This window comes from Onychostoma macrolepis, chromosome 05, assembly GCF_012432095.1.
Source record: "Onychostoma macrolepis isolate SWU-2019 chromosome 05, ASM1243209v1, whole genome shotgun sequence".
NCBI lineage: Eukaryota > Metazoa > Chordata > Actinopteri > Cypriniformes > Cyprinidae > Onychostoma > Onychostoma macrolepis.
The window spans coordinates 37558256-37582021 of record NC_081159.1 but is presented as its reverse complement, the minus strand read 5'-3'; the positions used below and the strand labels follow the sequence as shown (position 1 = coordinate 37582021).

General features: G+C 35.9%; 1 protein-coding gene across 4 annotated transcripts in view; it reads left to right on the top strand.

Annotated features, from left to right (window-relative positions):
* Positions 1-23766, top strand: part of eng (endoglin) — a 48275-nt gene that overhangs the window by 19866 nt on the left and 4643 nt on the right. For all 4 annotated transcript variants that reach the window (XR_009271328.1, XM_058775748.1, XM_058775749.1 and 1 more), the window contains 8 exons: positions 10693-10809; positions 15821-16001; positions 16093-16258; positions 16645-16744; positions 17841-18027; positions 18843-18985; positions 20151-20372; positions 20454-20517. Coding sequence is in view for 3 of the 4 variants with exons in the window: in XM_058775748.1 (XP_058631731.1) it covers positions 10693-10809; positions 15821-16001; positions 16093-16258; positions 16645-16744; positions 17841-18027; positions 18843-18985; positions 20151-20372; positions 20454-20517 (1180 nt within the window). In the remaining variant the exon portion in view is untranslated. The remainder of the gene's footprint in view (positions 1-10692; positions 10810-15820; positions 16002-16092; positions 16259-16644; positions 16745-17840; positions 18028-18842; positions 18986-20150; positions 20373-20453; positions 20518-23766) is intronic.

Sequence of the window (23766 nt, the reverse complement as noted above, 5' to 3'; positions counted from 1 at the left end):
TGAGTTTCTTAGTAAAGTGTGACAGAATTGTCATTTTTGTATACCATTAACTATCCCTTTAAAGCACAAACACACACACACACACACACAGAAACAGGGGGCGGAGTTAAGCGGGTTGAGCTGCAGTGGGCGGAGCTTCAGGCTTCATTGATGTCACTGTCTGGCAGCGCTCCGGTCACGCTGGCTGAGAGCCGAGTCTGGGATCCTGGAGCCGACCCGGGTCGAGAGCAGAGCCGAAGAATAACGGGAAGCTGTTATGCATCAGCAAAGCCCTGAAAAAAGTGCTCTTGAGAAAAAAAAAAAAATGAGCAAAAGGAAAACAATTGTATCTTGAAAGTACAGGAACAAAAATAGCAGGGGCGAGTGATCAGGCACCGCGGTGGACATTGTTTGACCCAAACGGAGTGAGGTGGACAGCGATGGATTATGGGAGGTCTGCGTTTCTGTAAACACCATTGAGGATTGCTGCAAATTATTAACATGACTGGATTGTTTCCTTCAGCACGCAGTTTCCATATTAAATATAGAAGGCGCGTCAGCGGATGCCAACACGAGACGCGGAAATCAAAATAAAGCCATTTGCAGTGAAAATGAACCTCACAACACAGATTCACAATCATGATTTGTATGTGAGTCAGACAGAGCACCAATTATAACCATTATTAGAAATATGCATTACACCATTCAAAGGTTTTATTGAATGGTGCAATGTGTGTGTTTTTTTTTAAATAAGTTTAATAGAGGCCAGTGACAGTAAAGACATTTACAATGTAAACAAAATATTTATCTTTCAAATAAATGCTGTTGTTTTGAACATTCTAAAAATAAAATATATCAATTTCCATGGTAGCACAAATGTTTTCAACACTGATAAAAAATTAGAAATGTTTCTTTAGCAGCAAATTAGCATATTAAAATGATTTCTGAAGAATCATGTGACACTGAAGACTGGAGTAATGGCTGCTGAAAATTCAACTTTGATCAAAGCAATAAATTGCATTTTAACATATATTTACATAGGAAACAGTTATTTTAAATTGTAATAATATTTCACAACTTTTACAGTTTTTACTGTATTTTTGAGCACGGAAATACAGCTTTGGTGAGAGAAGAGACTTGTTTTTATATTTTTTTTATTTAATATACATTTATAAAACTAAACTAGAAAACTAACAATAAATATATGCAAACAAGTATCTGTTTCTATCAAGTTGACACTGCATTTACTGTTTTTAGATCAGAGTACTTTTAGATGTTTAAAACCTCAAGAAACTAAGCTACAGCTGTCAGTAGAGTAACATAATCAATCTATTGTTGTTATTATTATTAATTATTATATAACTTTTGTGTGTTTGTAAATTCAGTCAATTTTAACTTTTTCACAGACCACCTAGAATCGTCTAGTGATACCTGTCTAGGAGAGACAGTTGAGCTATTAAGAGTGATGGAGATCATAATTGGTAATCATATGGGCATTTACCCAAACAAAGTGTGATTCTTACTCCTCCTGAAAGCCCACAGACGCTCACAGACACTGGTCTCTGATCAGCAGAGGAAATGAAAGACGCCTCTAACAGCCAATCTTTTGTATTTTCTTCTTTGTGCTCATGGACGTCTGACAACTCGCCTCCAGTGAGACTAATTAATGTTTGTCAATCTCACACTCACTGATGATGTTTTGCAGACACACTCCACATTCAGTAGATAAAACCTGGCTAGGAAAAAAACGGGATCTTCTGGGAGCATTTGAACAGAAATCTTGTGCTGTTAAACTAAAGCGATCACTGCTTGCTTTATTCTGAAGAGACTTTAAAACATTATTCACTTTTGTAATATTTAACACATTTTACAAAAGTGTCAATTCTCAAACAATTTGTTTAGTTTTTGTGTTAATACACTGTAAATTTCTGGTTAAAAAAAAGGGCAGCTGTTCTTGCCAGAATAAAAAGATAAGTCAGCAATATTTTAGATTTTGCAGATCAAACTTGAATTTAAATTAATTGATATACAGTGTGTGCAGAATTATTAGGCAAGTTGATATTCTGGTCATATTTTTTTCCCAAGAACATTTTACCAATTCCAAACCACATCAATCTTAGTAACTACTATCAATTTTGTATTTAATCATTTATAAGTGATATATAATTGCCTATGAAGGCTGAAAGTTAAAAACTCCTTATTTCAGGTGTGCAGAATTATTAGGCAGGTTTTCTTTTACAGATAAAATGAGCCAAAAATGAGATTGAACTCAAGAATAAAAGTAAAACAATTATTAAATGCCCATGAGAAGGATGCAATACTAATGCAATAATAGAATTAGCAAAGTTAAGGCATGATCATTGGGCAGCGAAATGCTCATTGGGTCAGCACGGTCAGAAAAAAACAGGTGGAGAAGAAAAGACACGTTAACTGCAAAATAATTAGGAATTAATGTCAAGAATTAGGTGAGAAACCATCAGGAACCATTTAGTCTCCAGCACCATCATTTTCCAGAACTGCAACCTTCCTGGAGTTTCCAGAAGTGGAATGTGTTTATTGCATTAAATTCATCTAATTCTATTATTGCATTAGTATTGCATCCTTCTCATGGGCATTTAATAACTTTTATTCTTGAGTTCAATCTCTTTTTTGGCTCATTTTATCTGTAAAGGAAAACCTGCCTAATAATTCTGCACACCTGAAATAAGAAGTTTCTGACTATCAGCCTTCATGGACAATTATGTATCACTTATAAATGATTAAATACAAAATCAATAGTAGTTATTGAGATTGATGTGGTTTGGAATTGGTAAAATGTTCTTGGAAAAAAAATATGACCAGAATATCAACTTGCCTAATAATTCTGCACACACTGTATTATACCAACCAACTGAATCTATAAAATCTGCTTTGTACCTTTATAATATAATGACAACAATTAAAAATACACAGATTGAAGTTAGAAAGACATATGATGAACCTTAGTAATATTGCATTTCTACACAAAACATTTGCATTCTCTCACAAAACGATTGCTTTTGTTTGTAAAACTTTTACGTTTCTTTAAAAAAAAAAAAAAATGTTTGTAAACAAAACATTTGCGTTATTTCACAGAAATATTGTGTTTGTTCACACAATATATATAATGTATGGTGCACACAGTGTCATACAAATACAAAACACCTCAAACGACGCTACAATAAGGCAATAAACATTAATTTAACAACTTAAAATGTAATAGAAAATCCCAATAACTGATTACAAATAAAAAAATAAGTAGGATTATTTCAATGAAAAACCTTTAAATGTAAAGTGTCACACAGAATTCTGGGAATATCAGTTTACTTTTTTTTCTTCAGAATATTACTTATTGTTGTTTTTTTGTTTTTTGTTTTTTACTTCCAAAAATACAGTTCAGTATTTTACTGTAAAATCTTCACACATGCAAAGATAATACAGGACAAAGAGAAAAACCAAACTGAAGGCTTGATGAGGAGCCAAACAAGACACAGGTGAACTTAATTAGTAAACCAATGGGCAACCATACACAATCTAGCTATGCGAACAAAGTGAACAGGAACTAAACAACAGGAAGAAAACATGGGAACCAAAGTAAACACAACATAAGAGACCACAAACAGAACAAAATCATTACCAGTTACTTTTAAAAGTAATGCATTAAAATATTGTTATTGCATAAAAAATAACTGATTGCATTACTTTTTTAATAGAAAGTAATCCATTATGTTACTTTTGCGCTACTTTTTGTCATCTGCGCTAGGCTTTTTTTTTTAATAACAAAAAAACCCAACAGTTGTATTTTTGGCAGCTGTAAAAGCCCTTTCACACCAAAAGTGAAATTAATAAGCCTAAATGTGAAATAAATGTGGAAACAAAGTAACTGGCATTACTTATTTGAAAAACCAACTCAGATATTTTGTTGTAAATTTAAAAGTTACACGTTACATTACTAGTTACTTTGAAAAGTTATATGATTTGCACTACTTGTAATGTTACCCCCAATGCTGACCATTACATATCTCTTATATCAGTTTAGTACCAGCATGGCATTTCACCCACACACACACACACACACACATAGTTTGTCCTTTATTAGCTGCATGCTGTCGCCTCCCTAACGGCCTGTTGACGGCGGCCACCGTATTTGACAGCGTGTGTCGAGTCGAGCGCAGTGGAGAGAGTGTGTTGAACATAAAACACCACTGGACTGACCGCGGAGAGCCTTGATTAGCTCAGCGGTGGGACGGCATGGTGCCGAACTCTTTCTGAACCTCTGCGACCAGTAGGGGGCGAATCCTTGTGGAAACCCTGCAGGCAAACGTGGCACGTCGGCGACTGATCGATTGAATAAAAGCCATGAAGAAACAATGTGTGCCTCTGCTCCGCTTTGGCCGGCTGCTTCAAACAGAGCACTGAGATGCTGAAAGTCCAGATGACAGGCGGGTCAACATATTATGATCTGAAAGCTTCACTTTTAACTGCACGTCTGTCTTAATTATGCATTGAAACAGGTAGGGTCTCTCTGAAGTGTTAGAAGATCAGTAGAAGCCAGCATGAGCCTCCTATCAGCAATTGCACTTGTCAGAGGAACACACACTTCTTTGTCTTTTATGATTAGATTTGTTGGTCTCTATTCTTAATTGAGATACTACAGAGCATAGTTTTTGTGCAAATTGTGTTCTATTCCAAACTATTGCATTCATTCACAAAATATTTGCGCTCTCTCACAGAAGTATTTTTATTTTTTTTTACGAATAATTTGTGTTCTCTTGCAGAAGGAATGCAATACATTTGCGTTCGCTCAAGAAATTTATTATTTTAATGCATTGGCATTGCACTACTGCATATGCATATTAATGCATATAAATAGCATTCAGACACTCAGTTGTTTTTAACACATTTTTAATGCATTCATTCAACCAACCCATCAAATACTTGACAAACACACATAAAACATCCAGACATTTAACACAATAAAGTAAGGAAGTAAAAAATAATTGCCATACTAACAATGGTGTAATAATTGCCCATGCACCATTAAATTGGATGTGGACCGTTGAACAGTCATTTTCAAATCAATAGGTTGTTCATTGATTGTGGTCTCTGTTTGTGTTCTGAATGAAATACTAGCATACTGCTTACTGCATGCAAACATTTTTACCTTTTAATGGTAGTATGTTGCGTCAGTTTAACATGACCTCATTATGTTGCATCGTTTTATTCAGACAGTGGCGTCCAATTATCATCTCACAAATAAGCAGGTTCTTTGGCATTAATTAAATTAATTGACATTTTTGTCGTATGCTGTTCTGACCCAGCCTAGGTTCGATTGCAGGTCATTTTTGTCGACCTGTCTCTTCTGCTGGGTATTTCAGGTCAGTGGCCTGTTGGAAGTGATTTTGTGCATTGCATCACATTTCGCCGCAGGGTTTAGCTGTAATTAGCCCATCTTTTCCTGTGCTCATGAATCTCCAGAGCTTGACACTCCCATCATGCTCCACTGCAAGGATGGTTCTCAGCACTCAGGGTGTTTGGTTTTCACCACACATGACATGTTGCACTGGGGTTCAGTGCGGGTCTCATCAATCCTCTTCTATAGGGTCTCGTGTGGTCATTGTGTCCAGCTTGCTGTTGGGAAACTCCAGCTGAAATGTGTGTCAGATTTATGAATTGTGAGTGTGTGTGTGTGTGTGTGTGCTGCTGGTGTCTCACACAGTTTCTCCATCTCTGTCACCGAGGACTGCAGGTCTTGCTGAGGTCTCGTACTGTGGATCTTGTTGACTGGAGTCTCAGTTTTAGATAAGATTAAGTTCTGGGCATGTTTTTTCTACTTTTCCGCTTTTCCCTTGTGAAATCTAAGTGCACTTAATTGTAATCAGTGTGCACTTGTAGTGTAGTTGAAATCTTGAAATTCTATTTAAAAAACTGTACTTTTATATAACATTCAATTATTGAAATAAAAGGCAACTAAAGAGAGACACACTTAAGTACACATTTTAAAAGTGCACAGTGATACTATCAAAATAAACGTTTTACTTAAAAGATTACTACAACATAATTAATTAAAATATACTTTAAGTACACTTATTTTGAGGTGTTGACTAACATACTAAAGCACATGTAAAGTGTTTGGTTATAATTTTAATTGTATGTGTTACTCAATATTAACATTACTGCATTTTAAATGTACTAAATTGCAAATTCATCATTACAAATTTCTAATTACAAATATATTTAAATAATACATGATATACAGGTTTCTGTAGAAATTACATTAAAGTAGTTTATCATAAATGATTGTCATAACATTCATAAGTACACTTTAATCATATTTCAAAGACAAAATAAGTAATTATAACATTACATATAAAGATGTATTTAAGTCCTTCTTAAGTGGGTCAAACAAATTACTCCAAAATTCAGCTAATTGCATTTAATACAAATTAAAAATATTATAAACTTTCAGGTAACACTTTATTTTAAGGTGTCCTTGTTACACATTACATGTACTTACTATTATAATAACAATAAATTATGCATAATTGCATGCAAGTAACCATAAGCCAAACCCTAACCCTAACCATATAGTAAGTACATGTAGTTAATTAATATTACTCAGTATTTAAATGTATAATTACACTGTACCTTAAAATCTTCATTTAATTGCAGTTAACATGCAATTAAGTGTCCAAAAGTATTGCATTCAGTTTGCACTTAAAAATATTTTTAAAAAGTTGATGTCTGTGATAAGTACTCTTTTAAAAAGTATGCTAAAGTGTACTTATTTTTTATGGCTGATTCAGCTGCAGTGTTTTTTTCCCCAACAGAGGCTTTTCTTGTGTTGCCCTTTCAAACAGGTCAGATTTATGAAGCGTGTATTATCGATGTTTCGTACACAGTTTCTCCATCTCCATCAGGAGACTGGAGCTCTTTAACACTGCCGTAGGTCTCATGGTCAGGACTCTCAGTTGCTCTAAGTTTTGGAGCAGTTCTGGGCAAATTCACAGTATTTCTCGAACTCTGCATTTGGAGGAAGACTTGGACATTTTCCTTTTATATTTGAAAAGTTTATTGGTGTTGTGCAACAGATGGTGTTTATTATAGCATGCTCTCTGAACACATGTTGATGCTAATCTACTAATGATGGTAAAGTAGGTGGTCCAAAGCAACAAGGTCATTACGAGCATTGCTGTTCTTGTTTGTAAATGACTTTTAGAAATGTCTGGCTTGTTTAACTTTGACGTTTTAGATGAACTCACCTTCTCCAGGGAGCAGTTAGTAGTTCTCATTTACTCAGACTTTGATCCAGCTCTGTTCAGGTCTAGTGATGTGGAAGGATACAGGTGGGAATGTTGACATTGTGTGAGATTACGAGTGGATTTGCTCCCAGTACGAGCTGGTCCGGGTTTGGCTCGGCCCTCTAAATCACTCCAGATGGAAGCTCTTTCTCTAGATTCACACAGTAGTTGCTCTGAAATCCTGGGACACAGATTTCACCATCTGAGTGTTGCTCGATTCAATACAAAATATATTGTTTTGAGGATGCATTAATAGGATCTGATTGATCAAATGGTTTGCTGTAATTCTAGCTGGACAGCAAATATATGTAGCATGTACATGCATTAAAACAATAGTTCACCCAAAAATGAAAATGTGCTGAACATGTTCTCACCCTCAGGCCATCATTTGCTCACCAATGGATCCTCTGCAAGTTATGAGTGTGGATTGCTTGTGGATTATTTTGTTTTTATTTTGTAATTTAGTTTTTATCAGCTGTTTGAACTCTCATTCTGACGGCACCCATTCACTGCAGAGGATCTATTGGCGAGCAAATGATGGAATGCTACATTTCTCTAAATCTGATGAAGAAACAAACTCATCTACATCTTGGATGACCTGAGGGTTAGCACATTTTCATTTTTGGGTGGACTATTCCTTTAAGGAATGATAAAGTTCACAGTAGACAGAAGCTCTGTCTTGTAGAGTCAGAAGACGATGGTACAGACACCAAACACACATTACTCTGTTTATTCCTCCATGAAAAATTCATGGTTGCCCTCCTCTCATAGTCTTGTCGATATACTTGTTGTAGGAGCGTGTGATAGAGATTTTTGCAGAAAGTTTCTCTCAAACCTCACTGAAGCGCCGGCAGCAGTCGATGTGCTGTGAAATATCTGTGTTCGCTGGGTCACTTGTGCTGGGATTTATTTCAGCTTGTCTTTACCCTGCTGCACCTTATGAAGTCTGCCATGACACATCAGGATTAACTAAAACTCAAATTCCAAAAAGCTTCTTTAAAAAAAAATTCTAAAAAAAATTCTAATAATATTTGCTAAATGTGTATCCAAATTGTGGATAGTTCTGGGAAATTAAATGTTCATTTGTCTAAACTGTCTAAATGCTTCATTAGTATGCTTGAGTTATTTTGATGTGCTAAAAGACCAACAGGAAATGTGACTGTGTGTGTGCAGACAAGTGTGTGACCAAAAATGTTGTTTTAGCTTCTTAGACATCCTAGCTTCTTAGAAATGAATTTGGAATAAATACTTAGAAAACACATCTAGAGACATAGTTGGATACCTTAAATGGACACATTTTTTGAATATGCATTATGATTGGATGAGATAGAAGCATCCTAATTTGATTGGGGTATGCTGTGTCAATGTATTTTCCTGTTTGTCGCACTCTGCAGGAGCATGAATGACTGTTATGACTGTAGACCTTTTCTTGCAAGAAAATACATATTCAAAAGACTTTTGTCTCATACCTTCATTGAAATGGAAAATTGCCACGACACTGAAAAAATTAAATAATATTAATTAAAACTACATTACATCAGTTATGTCTTCCACGTCATTTCATTTGAATTCTCCTTCATTAAATTCAAATTATGATTGAAATTTTCCATCCTTTTTGCCAATTTTAAAAGTATTCTCAATCTAGTCCTCCTGAATGACGCAGTAACTACAGGGTGCAAAATAATAAAAACATGTCATTGTGACATTTCCAGCATTTTGAAAACATACATATATATATATATATATATATATATATATATATATATATATATATATATATATGCATGCATGTATTAATTCAAACGTGTTAAACATATAAAGAAAGCTGCATTTTTCTTCTTCTAGAAACATTGTTTATGCATCATTAATACCATGCAGTATATTTTTCAGTAATGTACTTTATTACTATCAGTTGATTGTCATCTCGAAGCTTTCTCTTTAACTTTTCAACATTTTTGTGCTTTGATGCGATGAACAGTGTGTTTTTACACAGCATAATGAATATTAAAATTGAAAAACATTGAAAAAAACTGCTCAATTTTATTCAGATACTCAAACTAAGCAGAAATTTGCAGTATACTGATATTTATATGTACTAAAAAAATAAGATGAAATTCTAATGCTTCTAATTCTAATGTGTGACAGAAAAGTTTTGATCATGTTGATCATTTGCAGGCCTTAGAAATTCATTTATCAAACATGATACAGTAGGGTTAAAACTGACGGGTCTAAGTCTTAATGCGCATCTCAATTTGCAGCTTTATTGTCACACTTTATTTTAAGGTACAATTCTCACCATTGACAAACCATTAACTATGTCCTTTGCCTCGATAAACTCCTAATTTGCTTCTTATTAGTAGTTAGTGAGGTAGTTGTTAAATTTACTCATTGGGTAGGATTAGGGATGTAGAATATGGTCATGCAGAACATATGCTTTATAAGTGCTAATAAACAGCCAATTTGTTTACAATAGGCATGCTAATATGTAACAAGTTTAATAGTGAGAATTGGTCCCTATACTAAAGTGTTACCACACTTTACTTGTGTAGTGGAGATTCCTATACTGAATGACAAATTAATTTGATAAAACGCATACACTTGAATAAGTGCATACTGTTGTAGTGTGTGATTTGTGCACAACTTTAGTTCAGTTGTAAATTGTGTTACCGCAGTAAAGCAGGAAGCATGAGGTAAAACACGGGCAGGACCAGCAGCTGGACTTCCACACCACACTCCAGCGCGTCTGTATGTCTGCAAAACAACAGCGGCACTGCCAGACCAGCACAAATGTTTAGGGTGCGTGATTTCTGCGCTTCCTAATCACAGGAAAAGTGCCTGTGGGAATTTCTGCCGCCTGGATCAGATTGTGTCTCATTTACTCCAGCTATACGCTGCTGTACTCCAGCAGATCTCAAACCCACCGCTCTGCGCATTCTCTACGTCTTCCTTATTTACACACCCAATCCTGATCATCAGCTTGTTAAGAAAGAGCTGCATGAACTGAACTGGATAAAAAAAAAACTTGTGAAATGTGCTGTGTTGTGGATCACTGGATTGAATTGCTGAATTGTGCTTTTCTCTGTGGCTGTAGTTTGAATGATGCTCTTTCCTATTCACAATCACCCAGTACACTCAAGATTAGTGTAGTATACTAGCATTTTCTGAAGTGTGTTGTCACACCTATGGAATATCCCCACAAGGATGGCAAACCAGAAACCACATTTCAGCAAGAAAAAAAAGTTGTGTTTAGTCAATACGTTGTTTTGTCTGTACATCAGCACTACATTTTCATTTATTTATTTAAAATATATCTATTGTAATTTGTTTTTTATGAAAGTTTTTTTTTTTTTTTTGGACATTAAATTCCAAAACTTCTGTTCTTGTATTTTCACAGGGAAAACAGGTAATGTCAGAACTCTTCTTAACTGCGGCAAGCCCATCGGCGGTGATCATCACCTCTAGCAGCACACAAAACATCCTGCTTCATGAAAATCCCGCAGTGAACATCTACGTAAGTAATGATGCATTCAGTGTTTTCATTTGTAAATCCCGCCAGAGTTTGCTAAAAATAACATGTTGCACATGCAAAGGATTCATCCAGATCTACATTTGTTGATGAGCTGCCAGCACAAAGACGCTTGCATCCACATCTTTATATTTAACAGTGAAACAAATGGTGTGTCGCGTGGGAGCTGTTGGCAGGTGTCTGACAATAAAAGCAGCTACAGCTGCACACTTTCAGCTCTGTTTTGAGAGGCAATTAACCTTGTTTGTTTAGCCCATGACCCCATGAGAATTTGCAAACAGACTTAACTAGTGTCGAATATGGATGTGCCAGAGCTCTCGAAACAAAACAGCCCAGTATGACACAAGCAGCGCTGCTCCACAATTTGTTTTCTTCAATTTGTTCTTTCTACCGCTGAACCTTGTTAACCTTTATTAGATTGCTGTGGAACAATGCACATTGGAATTGCAGTGCAAACCGAAAGGGAGCGAACGTCTATTTCCTTGCAAGGAGGGGAAATTCAGCTCCGCCCCAATTGTGACTGAATCCAGACTATGAAATATAAAAAATGCAGTGTGTTATGATGGGAGAATCTGATGGCCTGGGGGAGACATGCGATGTCTTGAGTCTGGAGAAACAGCATGTGTTGTTCTTGAGTGCTCTTATCAATAGACGTGGTCAGGCCGGGCAGAGAAACACTCCCGACCGTTTCCTACACCAGCCTGAATCCATCACAACCTGTTCGCTCAGTGTCTGAAACAACTCGACAGGCAGAGAACGAAGTCTGTACTGTTTACATACATAGAATATCAACACTGCTTTTCAATGTTTAATTGAAGGGATAATTCACCCAAAAATGAAAATGTGATGTTTATCTGTTTGCCCCCAGGGCATCCAAGATGTAGGTGACTTTGTTTCTTCAGTAGAACACAAACGAGGGTTTTTAACTCAAACTGTTGCAGTCTGTCAGTCCTATAATGCCAATCAATGGGCACAGAATCTTTGAGAGAGAAAAAACCATGCACAGACAAATTCAAATTAAACCTTGCAGCGTGTGACGATACATTGATGTCCTAAGACACGAAACGATCGGTTTGTGCGAGAAACTGAACAGCATTTATATAATTTTTTACCTCTAATACAGGCAATGTCCAACTCTCCTGAGCTCATCCACAACATCCGGTGTGGCGTCAGCGGCTCTGGAACATATATATATATATATATATATATATATATATATATATATATATATATACACATAGATATATACGTAGATCCTTACGTATCACAGCCCATAGAAACAGTCGCTAATGAGGCATCTATGTATATATATATCTATGTGCCAGAGCAGGTTGACGCGTCACGCGCCGGATGTTGTGACAGTAGGACATTGAGGTTTATCAGAGGTAAAAAATTATATAAATACTGTTCAGTTTCTCGCACAAACAGATCGTTTCGTGTCTTAGGACATCAGTGTATCGTCACGAGCTGCAAGGTTTAATTTGGATTTGTCTGTGCATGTTTTTTTTTTTCTCAAAGATTCTGTGCCCATTGACTGGCATTATATGACTGACAGACTACAACGGTTTGAGTTAAAAATCTTCGTTTGTGTTCTACTGAAGAAACAAAGTCACCTACATCTTGGATGCCCTGGGGGTAAGCAGATAAACATCAAATTTTCATTTTTGGGTGAACTATCCCTTTAAAGGGAGCGTTCACCCCAAAATGAAAAATCTGTCATTAATTACTCACCCTCATGTCGTTCAAAACCTGGGACATGAATTAAGATTAGGTTTAAGCACTATCCCTTTAAGCACAAATCCCTTTCCAGTAGAATCAGTATCACATTCATGATACACTGAATACTGTCATCATTTATCGCTTTTGTTATTCATATATCACAAAAAATACTACTGTATTTTCTTGTAACAGTTGACAACCAAAGCAAAAATTCTGACAGATTGTGCCCAAAAATGAAATTACTTTAAAATATAACTATTGCTCATGATTCCGGAATTAGAGCTATTTTGCATTGTCTATACACCACTGTTGTTGTATTTTGTATTTTTCTCTCTTCTGCTCACAAAGGCTGTATTTATTTGATCAAAAATACTGTAAAAATTGTGATATATTATTATAATGTATAATAGATGATTTCTACATAAATACTGTTAAAATGTAATTTATTGCTGTGATCAAAACTGAATTTTCAGCATCATTACTCCAGTCTTCAGTGTCACATGATAAAATGCTGATTTGCTGCTCAAGAAACGTTTCTGGTTATTATCAATGTTGAAAACAGTTGTGCTACCCAATATTTTTTGTGGAAACCATGATACATTATATTTTTCAGGATTCACAGATAAATAGAAAGTTCAAAAGAACAGCATTTATTTAAAATCTAAATCTTTTGTTACTTTATAAATGTCTTTACTGTCACTTTTGATCAATATAATGCTTCATTGGTAAATAAAAGTATTACTTTTTAAATAAATAAAAAAAATATATATATAATAAATTTAATTTAAATGAAATGTTACTGACCCCAAATCTTTCTCATAAAATTGTGAGGGTCAAACTGTAATTCTTACTTTTTATTCCATATATTATGCTGTAGTGATACAGTTTTGACTATGTACTTGAATTTGCTACCTTGGTGTCAAGTTTCAATATTACATCCAAAGCAGTGCCGAATTAAATATTATTCCCTCTTCTTCCAGCATATGCAGTGAAATATTTATTCCAGGCTTGGCGTATTCTGACGTCCGTTCACTGTGTTATACGCATCTGCAGCATGAGAGAAGCTCTTTTGATGGAGACAATCTCCATCAAAGTTATTGTTCTCCATTTCTCCGTAAATGTCATGCGACTGAGAACTTTGCTTAGGGTGCAAATAACAATGCAAAAAATCATAATCGTCTTCATTTTCTATATGCAGAACATTGTTTCTTATTCTGGAGATTCATCATCACATCACACGTTTCTGTCATCTCTTGATTTTGGTTGCTCGCGGTCAAGCAGCTTCCTGAGGTTTTGATGCCTCACATCACTCATCCAAGACAAATGACCATCAATTTACAGGCACCTTATTGTGCTTCAGATGAGCTCGTGTCTACATGCCTTCCTGTCTCTGTATTTACATCCAATACACATGAAAAAGTACAATCGGCCAGAGGTCCACTGACTCCCTCCCACTTCATAAACACAGAGATGGTCATTTGTATGTTGCACATTGTACTTACTGCATAGTTTTGCTGACTTAAATGCGATCAGTTGTAAACAGCTGTAAACATGATTTAAATTGAGAATGATTTATATTGAGAAATTTCATTTCTGACATAAATTCACCAGGTAGTATATTTCTTTCCTGTCTACAATAATAAGTCCAAAAGAAGGCAAAAACTGCAGGTTTTTACTGAAGTTGTTTTTGCACTGATGCCAGACTTGTCAATTATTTGTTATGAATAATCCTAGGTTAATATTTGTGTCGATCAAATTCCAAATGAACAGAGAAAATAATCAAATAAGCATTTATTTAAATGTACAAAAAGTCCCATTACCACATTTAGTTGCTATATAAAGCATTAATTTCCATTAAAATAACTGATATAAAATTATAATATTTTGTGATCAGTCATCACCCTTATTTGAACACTTAGAAGGTGACTTTTTCTTTGCACGGAAGGTTCATCATAATTATGTGACGATTTGAAAACTTGAGCAATGCTAAAGGTACGACTGCCCTAGAATATAGAGCTCTGGCTATAAATCATGCTACATAAATATAGTAAGGTTGTTGCCTTGGCGTCATATATGTGTTTGTTTATATTCTGATTTCCATATCAGCTATTCTTATTCCATTGTATTGCTGTACTGTGCATTTAATATGCTGTTCTTATGCTGTACACACACACACACACGTCAAAAGTTTAGAATAATCAAGATTGTTTATGTTTTTGAAAGATGTCTCTTCTGCTCACCAAGACTGCATTTATTTGATCAAAAAAACAGTGAAATATTATTGCAATATAAAATAGCTGTTTTTATGTAAATATATGTTAAAATGTAATTTATTGCTTTGATCGAAGCTGAATTTTCAGCATCATTACTCCAGTCTTCAGTGCATGATCCTTCAGAAATCATCTAATATGCTGATTTGAAGAAGCATTTCTGATTATTATCAATGTTGAAAACAGTTGTGCTGCCAAATATTTTTGTGGAAACCGCGATACATTTTATTTTTCAGTATTCTTTGATGAATAGAACGTTCAAAAGAACAGCATTTATTTTAAATAATTTTTTTTATTTTTTTTAACATCATAAATGTCTTTATACTGTCACTTTTGTTTAATTTAATGTATCCTTGATGAACAAAAGTATTACTTTGTTTAATTAAAAAATAAATAAATAAATCATACTGACCCCAAATATTTGACTGGTAGTGTATAATGTTACAAAAGTATAATGTATAATAATAATAATAATATAATGTATAATGTTACGCTGTTCTTTTGAACTTTCTATTCAAAGAATCCTAAAAAACACAAAAATTGTCCACAACTGTTTCAGCATTGATATTAATCAGAAATGTTTCTTGAGGAGGAAATCAGTATTTGATAGTTACTTTAAATTGTAATAATATTCCACAATATTTAATGTTTTTTTTTTTTTTTCTGTATTTTGAATCAAAAAAATGCAGCCTTGATGAGCAGAAGAGACTTCTTTGATATATTTTGAAAACTTTTCACCAACAGTATGGGATTGAGTCATTTTTCTTTACACTTTACTGTAATAAACAGTAAATTAACTCCAGAGGAAGGCTGTCAAAAGTCAGACACTGCCATCTAGGATTTCTGCGAGAAACTGCCTGACTGTAAATAACAGGATTTAAACAGCAGTGCAGATATTGCTATGCCTGCATGTGGAGGCTGAAGTTAATTCTCCTGACATGCTTTTATATTGTATATCTATCTTATATCTTATCCTAAAAGCAAACTCATTTCCATCCATCTTACAGGTGACAAACGGGACTTCAATAAGGTTTTTCGTACCAACTGGAGGAAGTCCACAACCACAAATTGCTCCATTCGCAGACAGCGATTCTGAAGTTCTGAAATGGGCAGCAGAGACGTTTGGTGGAGTGACGTCCTTCACCACAGCACGAGATCCCATGAAAATCACTTTCACTGGGATGAAGGGTAAGATCACGCTCTGCATCGGTGTAGTGGCCCCTTAAGATGCGTGCATTATCAGTGATCTGGTCATTTGTGAAACACTGAACTCTTTTAGGTGCACAGCGACCATCAACGTGTGCCCTGCAGCCGGAAACACCAGTAGATAAACAGGTCATTGATCTGAAGCTGACACGTTCATCTGATGAGCTCAAATCATGTTACACAAAGCATTCTGAGGAACCACTGCACGTGATCAATATTCCTGATGATGTCAAAATACGGTAAATGGCACCTTGCAACTTCACAGTAGAAATGGGATATTGCTGGAGGACGTTTATAGATGCTTATATGCCAAAATCTGCAGATTCGTTTATTTCCGTATCACCTATGATTGGTCCAAAATGCGGCTTCTACTCTGACTGGGACAGTGCTTCATTTCTTCTGGCCTCTTTACTCATTATCTGTACAGTACAGAATTGAAGTTGAGGTTTCATTTGTTTGTTATTAAAGATCGTTTAGTTTTATCTCTCCTCTTTTGTCATTGCTTCCCTCACATCTTCTAATGAATCTCTTCTATCTGAAGTTTAAGGTTGAAATGTGATCACCCCATTTGTTAACTCTGGTCATGTATTAATATTGCATTAATGTGGCTTTTTTTTCTTTTCAGGAATGTTTCTTTGCATTTACCATCCAAGTCTAAAGTGATCCTGAGAGGTCCAGCAGGCACTGAGTGGACCATCAACGACCCTAAAGATGTCCAGTTAATAGTGAGAATGACATGTGGAAGCTTATTTCCACTACAGAATACAAATATAAAAAGGGACTTTTGTATCTAACATTTTTTTTTCTTGTTATTGCAATCCATAGTATATTCTGACTTTTCATATCATAAGTCACAAGTCATAAGTGAGAAAATCCATAGTGCAAGTTAACTCGCAACAATAAAGGTCATTGCACAGAGTCCGAAATTTTTGCATATATTTTTCTGTTTTGTCATCCTTTCCTATCAAAATGCATGCTACAGATGCGAAAACGCAGAAAATCGAACCTGATCTGAATATTTTTATGACGGACGAAAGTTTCGGAAGCAGTGTGTAAACATGATTGACACAACGTGAGGTCGCATTTATTTTTTAACGTGCGAAAATTTCAGACGAAAATTTCAGACTCAGTGTGCAATGGACTTAACTTTACATAACTCACATTCCAAATTGTGAAAAAAGATCCAAACTGTGAATTTATAACTTGCAATTACACATTTACATCTTGCAATTAATACCTTGCAGTTGCGAGACAAACTTACAATTCTGAGAAAAAAAAAGACCCAAATTGTCAGTTTATAACCCACAATTATGAATTTATATCTTGCAACTCTGGCTTTTTTTTTTACATCTTGTAATTAATAACTCATAATTTTGAGAAAAATGTTCCAAACTAGCCTGCAATTATGAGTTTGCATCTCGGAATTCTGACTTATTTTCTTTGCAAGTTGTAATTGAGAGGAAAAAAGATCCAAACTGTGTAATTCAGATTTTATTTATTTTTTTGTCAGAACTCTGAATTTACTCAAAATTGTGAATGTATTTTGAGTTTACATGAGTTATGAGTTATGAGTTTACATCTCACAATTCTGACTTTTTTTTCTCATAGTTCTGAGTTGCGTATGTACTGTAAACTCACAATTTCTAGAAAAAAGTAAGAATTGAGAGATAATGACTTTATATTTTTATTCCATTGTGTAAATTAGCTTCCACATTTTCATGACCTTAAATCATCATCAAAAATAAGTGCTTTTTACTTGTACCTAACAAATTAAATAACAAGCATTCTGTATGACTAGGTATTTATGGTTCTCTCTTACAGTCAAACAATCGTATAGTCTTAAATGGGTTCGCTTTGGATAAGAACAGGATGATCTCTGATGACCCTAGAGAAATCAGGCAGAATGTGTTGTTATACTACAACAGCACCTCCATCACTAGCTACTCTGAGATCCATCTGAACGTGCCACACATCCAGCTGTGGATCAGGGACAGCATGAGCTCCTCAGGTAATGTGCTGTGGATCTTCTTTCTCTCTCGTTAGCCTGGACATTAGCTTTGGTCAGGAATCAGGCCTCATTGTGTAGCTCTAAGCTGATTTTACTGCTCAGCTCTACAGGAAGACAGACAGACCCATTTGTCCATCAAAATACCAGAAATCATCATATAAAAGGACTTTTTCCCAGATACATGTGTTTCATTTTATTATCAACTTTTTTTAAGAAGAAGAAATCAAAACAGACACAAGGGAGATGATTGTTTTCATGCACTGCAGAGCTATGAAATTAATGTGGAGGGCAGCTCAAATGATTTGATCTGGGAGTGTCTGTTCATTTTGAGTCTGTTTCTCAGGAGAAAGGCAAAAGCAAAGTAACTATAGTAAACTCCTTAATTTTTCTCTCTGTTTAATCTCATTTCTGTCTAAGAGAAACAGCTGAGATATTACATATGTAATCCCATTTGATGTGTTTCTTTCATGCGGATTCTCTGCTCTTCCAGTAAAACCAGTGCTTGAGTTTCCTCATGGGATGCTCAAAAGCATTTAGGGTCAATCTGTTGAATTCTTATTAACATGCATGAAAACATTAGCTCGTTGATTTGCTCCTGTCATCTATAAGACCCAGCACACACACACGTGCCACTCAAATGTTCCTGATGTGCACTGATTCCAGAAAAATGAGTTTACATCGCTCATAGCCTCAAGCTGCAGAAACATTGCTTTTCAATTATAGAAAGGTGTTACAATTCCATTACGAGAGTTGTAAAACTTTATTAAATGTATTATTGAGACTGTTTGTCTGCTGTCCTGTTTCTTCACCTGTAGTATCAGCAGAAGTGGAGCACACCACACCAGCACCCAGTTCTTCTTCGGTTCCTCTTCAGATGGAGCTGTTCTCATCTCCAGACTACAGGTTGCCTCTGGATCCCAGCAGCAAAGTTCAGAGTGACAAGAGGGTCTATGCGGAGGTATATGATTCTCAGGGCTCATATAGTCTACATTTATTATAATTATTCTGTGGAGATTTCTGCATTACCCATATTTGCAGCTTTCAGTAACAGGCATGTAATCAGCTACGAACAAAATAATAGTAATATTACTATAAATAATAGTAATATTAACAACAATAATTATTATTACTATTTTATTAGTATTCTAAATAACTATTATTATTGTTTTTGTTATTCTTATTCTTCTTATTCTTGTTATTATTACTATTATTATTAAATCCTTGTTTTTTTAAATTAATATAGTAATATACAGTATTTAATATATTTGACTGAAATAATGATATATTTCTTTATTTGTTTAAATTTATAATTTAATAAAAATAAAACAGGTTTTAATAATAATAATAATAATAATAATAATTTTACAGAACAATGGTAAAATTACAATACTAATATTCTTGGTTGTTTTAATTTCATTGCTTTTAAACTATAGAGCTTTTATTTTGGTGGAAAACAGCTGGGAGACCTTAAGCTTATTTGTTGACAAGAGATTTATAAAATGTTCTCATTATAAATTTGGGAAGACAAAATTCAAATTCACATTATAAACAACCCAAACTCACAGCGTTTGCAGATATAAAATCATTAATAAAATCATACTTCTGTTTGGCTGATTTATTTTGGCATCTATATTTTAAACAATTTCTTAATTTTTGCTGAATTGAGAAGTGCTTTCAAGAGTATAAATTTGTTTATTGCCTGTCAAGTTCATTTCCAAAGGATTTATTTCTAATTTAGTAAAAAAAATAAAATAAATAATCACAGCAACGTTACTTACTATCTTTAAATCAAATACTGGGATATCATATATATCAGCTTTATATCAACATCTGTAACCAAAACATCCATTTCAGTCAACAACTAAATGGCCACACATTAGCAGAAAATGAGCTGTCCACAGAATTGACACTGAAACGTATTAACTGATAGGAAATTTATTTCTAATCACATTCAATCAAAATAGTCTAAAACAACCAATGACAATAATATCAAATGCTCAAATATTGTTCAGATAACCTTTGATTTCTTCTACAATTCATGTAGGAAATGGAGATTCTGATATACCACAATCCAAATGCAAACACCTCAATTTGTTAAAACATTTGTTCTTTCTCTATGCCAGATCTCAAGTGAGAGCTACGGAGATATTTCCTTAAGCATTAAGGTCAGCAGCTGTTGGGTTCGCTCCATGCCAGTGGTGAGGAAAATGCCGTTCAAAGAGGAGGCATGCTACACTGAGGACTGTCCTAAGAGACTCAGCTTCTCCTTCGAGATGCTTCAGGACCTGCCGTCCAGCTCGTGGGACCTCGAATGTGCAGTTAAACTTTGTCATGACAGTAAAAAGGTTAGTGGAGTTCTGTTTTTCAGACAGTGTAAAAACACTATTTGCAAGGCCCATATTACACAGTTTCTTTTGTGATTTTAGTTTTGTACAAACGAAACACAAGTCAAGAGGAGCTTGCAGATCAACCCATATATCCCAAACCCAAGTGAGTATGAGCTAATTTTATCTCAGTGCAGCAAGAAAAAAGTCTATTTGAAAGTTCAATCGATATGGGGTTGACAATGCCAATAACTACAGAGCAGTGTGGCTGATGGCCGATACAATGCTGACATAGTAAGTGTAATACTAGTGGTTGCCAGATATATATATATATATATATATATATATATATTATTTTTTTAATTATTGGCATTTTTTCTGTTTGGCTGATAAGTGTCAGGCTTTTATTTTGACTTTTTTTTCAACTACAACTTCTTAATTTGTGAAAAATACTATAGTATGATTTGCTAAATCAAGAAATCGCTATTTAAAGAATAAATCTGTTTATTGCAATATCAACGACTTATTTTTAATTTAAATCAAATACTGTGATATCATACATATCAGCTTTATATCAACATCTGCAATAAAAAAAATCCATATTAGTCAACCACTAAATGACCACACAATGGCAGAAAATGAGCTGCCTACAGAATTTCTGAAACATATTAATTGATATGAAATTTGCTTCTAATCATCACTCGAAATAGTCAAAAAGCAACTATCAACCAATGACAGTAATATCAAAATTCTCAAATATTGTCCAGATAATCACTGCTTACTGTCTTAATTAGAGCAATAAACCATTCAAAAGGTATAACATCCTTCACATATTTTCATAAAGCTGGTATGGGTTTCCCCCGGGTGCTCCCACAATCTGTGTAAAATGGCAATGATAAATTTACAAACGTGGATGAATTGGCCAGAAACATTTATCCCGTTGGGTCATCTGTGTGCGTCAGCTGCCACAAATTGATATCTCAGATATTCAGGAAACTTGTGATACCCTTTAACCTTGAACCCTGTGATGCTGGATAACCTTCGAGTCCTAATTTGGAAACACACAGGAAATAAATCCTCCCATTCGAAACACCATTCAGCAGTGTTCATTTCAGAGCACAACAATGGGACGACATGCCATTGTCCCAGATTCAAACTACTCCCATTTCGCCTCAGCAAAATTTGTGCTATTCTGGTGGCACTGGAGCCGGTGTCGCCCCCCCACATCTGGCTGACGTCATCAGTCATCATGTAGATGAGGTCAGGATATGAGGACGAGGACGATGGGAAGGGGGTGTTTATAGGAAAGCCTGCTCGCTGACCTTGTGGCCGCAATCAGAAATAATGAGCCAGTGGGGGATTTATTGTGTCCAAGGTCTGGTATGCTCGGCCTTTCCTAACACGGGGCCTGGGTCTCTATTGTCAACCGCACACAAAGAAGGGAAGATGTTGTTCTTCAAAAGGGAAGACGGTCCCCGGGAAGATGAGTCAAGAACAAACTCTTGCATTCCTTGCTGCCGGCACCCCAGCGAAGGCTTGCTGCACTCCGCACAAACACTGACACAGGGTCATGTTTCTGCAGGACGCTACGTGCTTCGATCAGTCTCCATCCATGTTGTTTTTTCCATTCCATTGTCCATTTGGGGCAACAGACAAGGCTTCTGCAGTTTGGTGTGATTCTTGATGTTGACTTTTCTTTGGAGGCGTTTCTCCTGCAGGGTATCTCTGAAGGTCCAGAGATCAGCATTGAGACACGGTCAGTTTGAAAACTCCAAGTAGAAAACAGGTCGTAGGATCGGTTAGGATTCGCCTGCGTTTTGGAGGATGCGGGCCCTCGGGCTGTCCTTCCTGTTTGAGGGGCCGAAGTTCATCCCCTCCTGACCACCTGCTTGGCTGTTTCCTGCCTCTGTTTGCTCAGCTCAGACTTTGACCAAACACACAAATAAAAGCTGATATTTGGTGGAAGCTTTGCTGCTGACTTGGAGAAGAAAGCAAATAAAAATGGACATAAAACAGACCCTTCCTGTGGCTCCAAACCAAAAGTTCCTCAAGCCTCTTGGGAACCATTATTTAAGCAGCCGAGGTGTTTTTGGTAAACACGCATGTCTTTGCAAAGGTGCTTGGCCTTTAGCAAATACCTCGCTATCAAAGCGTGCTATTACACAGACACGCACAACTTGAGCAAAAACAAGCAGCTGCCATTGACCTTCCTGCTTCCCATCATTGTCATGGAGAGGAAGATGAGAGCGTGTGTGTAGAGCGGCATATATGAACACCGGGACATGGAGGTCATATGGTGGAGATGTAAACAGAGAGGATGCAGAGTGGACGCCACAGGAGACAAATGATGAGCCTTTAACCCACTCGCAGACACGCTTGGCCCACTGATGCACTCGAGGACTGCTGCTGTGTCTGTGTTTGCTCCACTTTTGACATTAGCAACCTGAGCTTTGTGTTAAATAACCTTTGAGAAGTTATGCTCTTGATTTCATCCAGTGTTGGTGAGTAGTGATGCTACTAGCTCAGCTACATTTGTCAGTAGCGTGACAGTAGTTTAGATGTATTCAAACAAATGCAGTTCCCTAAAAGGGCACTTTGTCCTTCATTTCCCCTCAAAAGGTTTATAGTAGTACCTTAAGGGGATAGATTTCTACTCTAAATGTGTCTTAACACAGCCAAGTTAAGACAAAAGTTTGTGTAAAGACGCAATGCTGCATAAAAGCCAGGCTAAATTGCATGCTCTGACCCACCTCCTAGTTCCTAGTATCAAAGTACATTTGTGCCACCTCTGAGCAGCATTAAATGGTCTGTGTAAAGACACCTAAAGGTACTAAAGCCCCTTTTCCACCGCATGAACTTTACCCAGGAACTAGGGACTTTGGGCCGGTACTAGGTGTGTTTCCACCGCAGGAACCAGGATCTAAATAAAGTTCCGGGTACAAATTTGCCCCTCAGAAAGTCCCTGCTCGCGAGGTAGTACTTTTTCAAAGGTTCGGAACTTTCGGGGGCGGGACTTGGGCGCTTAGCATGCTGATTGGTTGAGTTCACGCAGCACTGTATTTCAACCACCATATTCGCATACTTTTTAAAAATATTACTGTTATTGTCTCATGAAATGTAGTTTTAAAAGTATCTCAGGCGAGAATGTAGGCGAGAACTCAAATCTGCGGTTTATTTATAAAGGCAGCGCCTATTTTAAAATGTGCTTCGCCAATTTCGGAGACGTGAGCTCCACGCGATCACTGGGCGCTCAATGCTCATGTATCCCACTGAGAGGAGCATAACCTTGGCTAGTCCTTCTGACATTTGGCTCTCATGTCTCTGTAGTGGTATAATTCGCTGGTATAGTGATATAATTTGCTTTGGGTAAATCTAACAGGTAATCTTTGGTCTTTATTCTATTATTCTATTAATA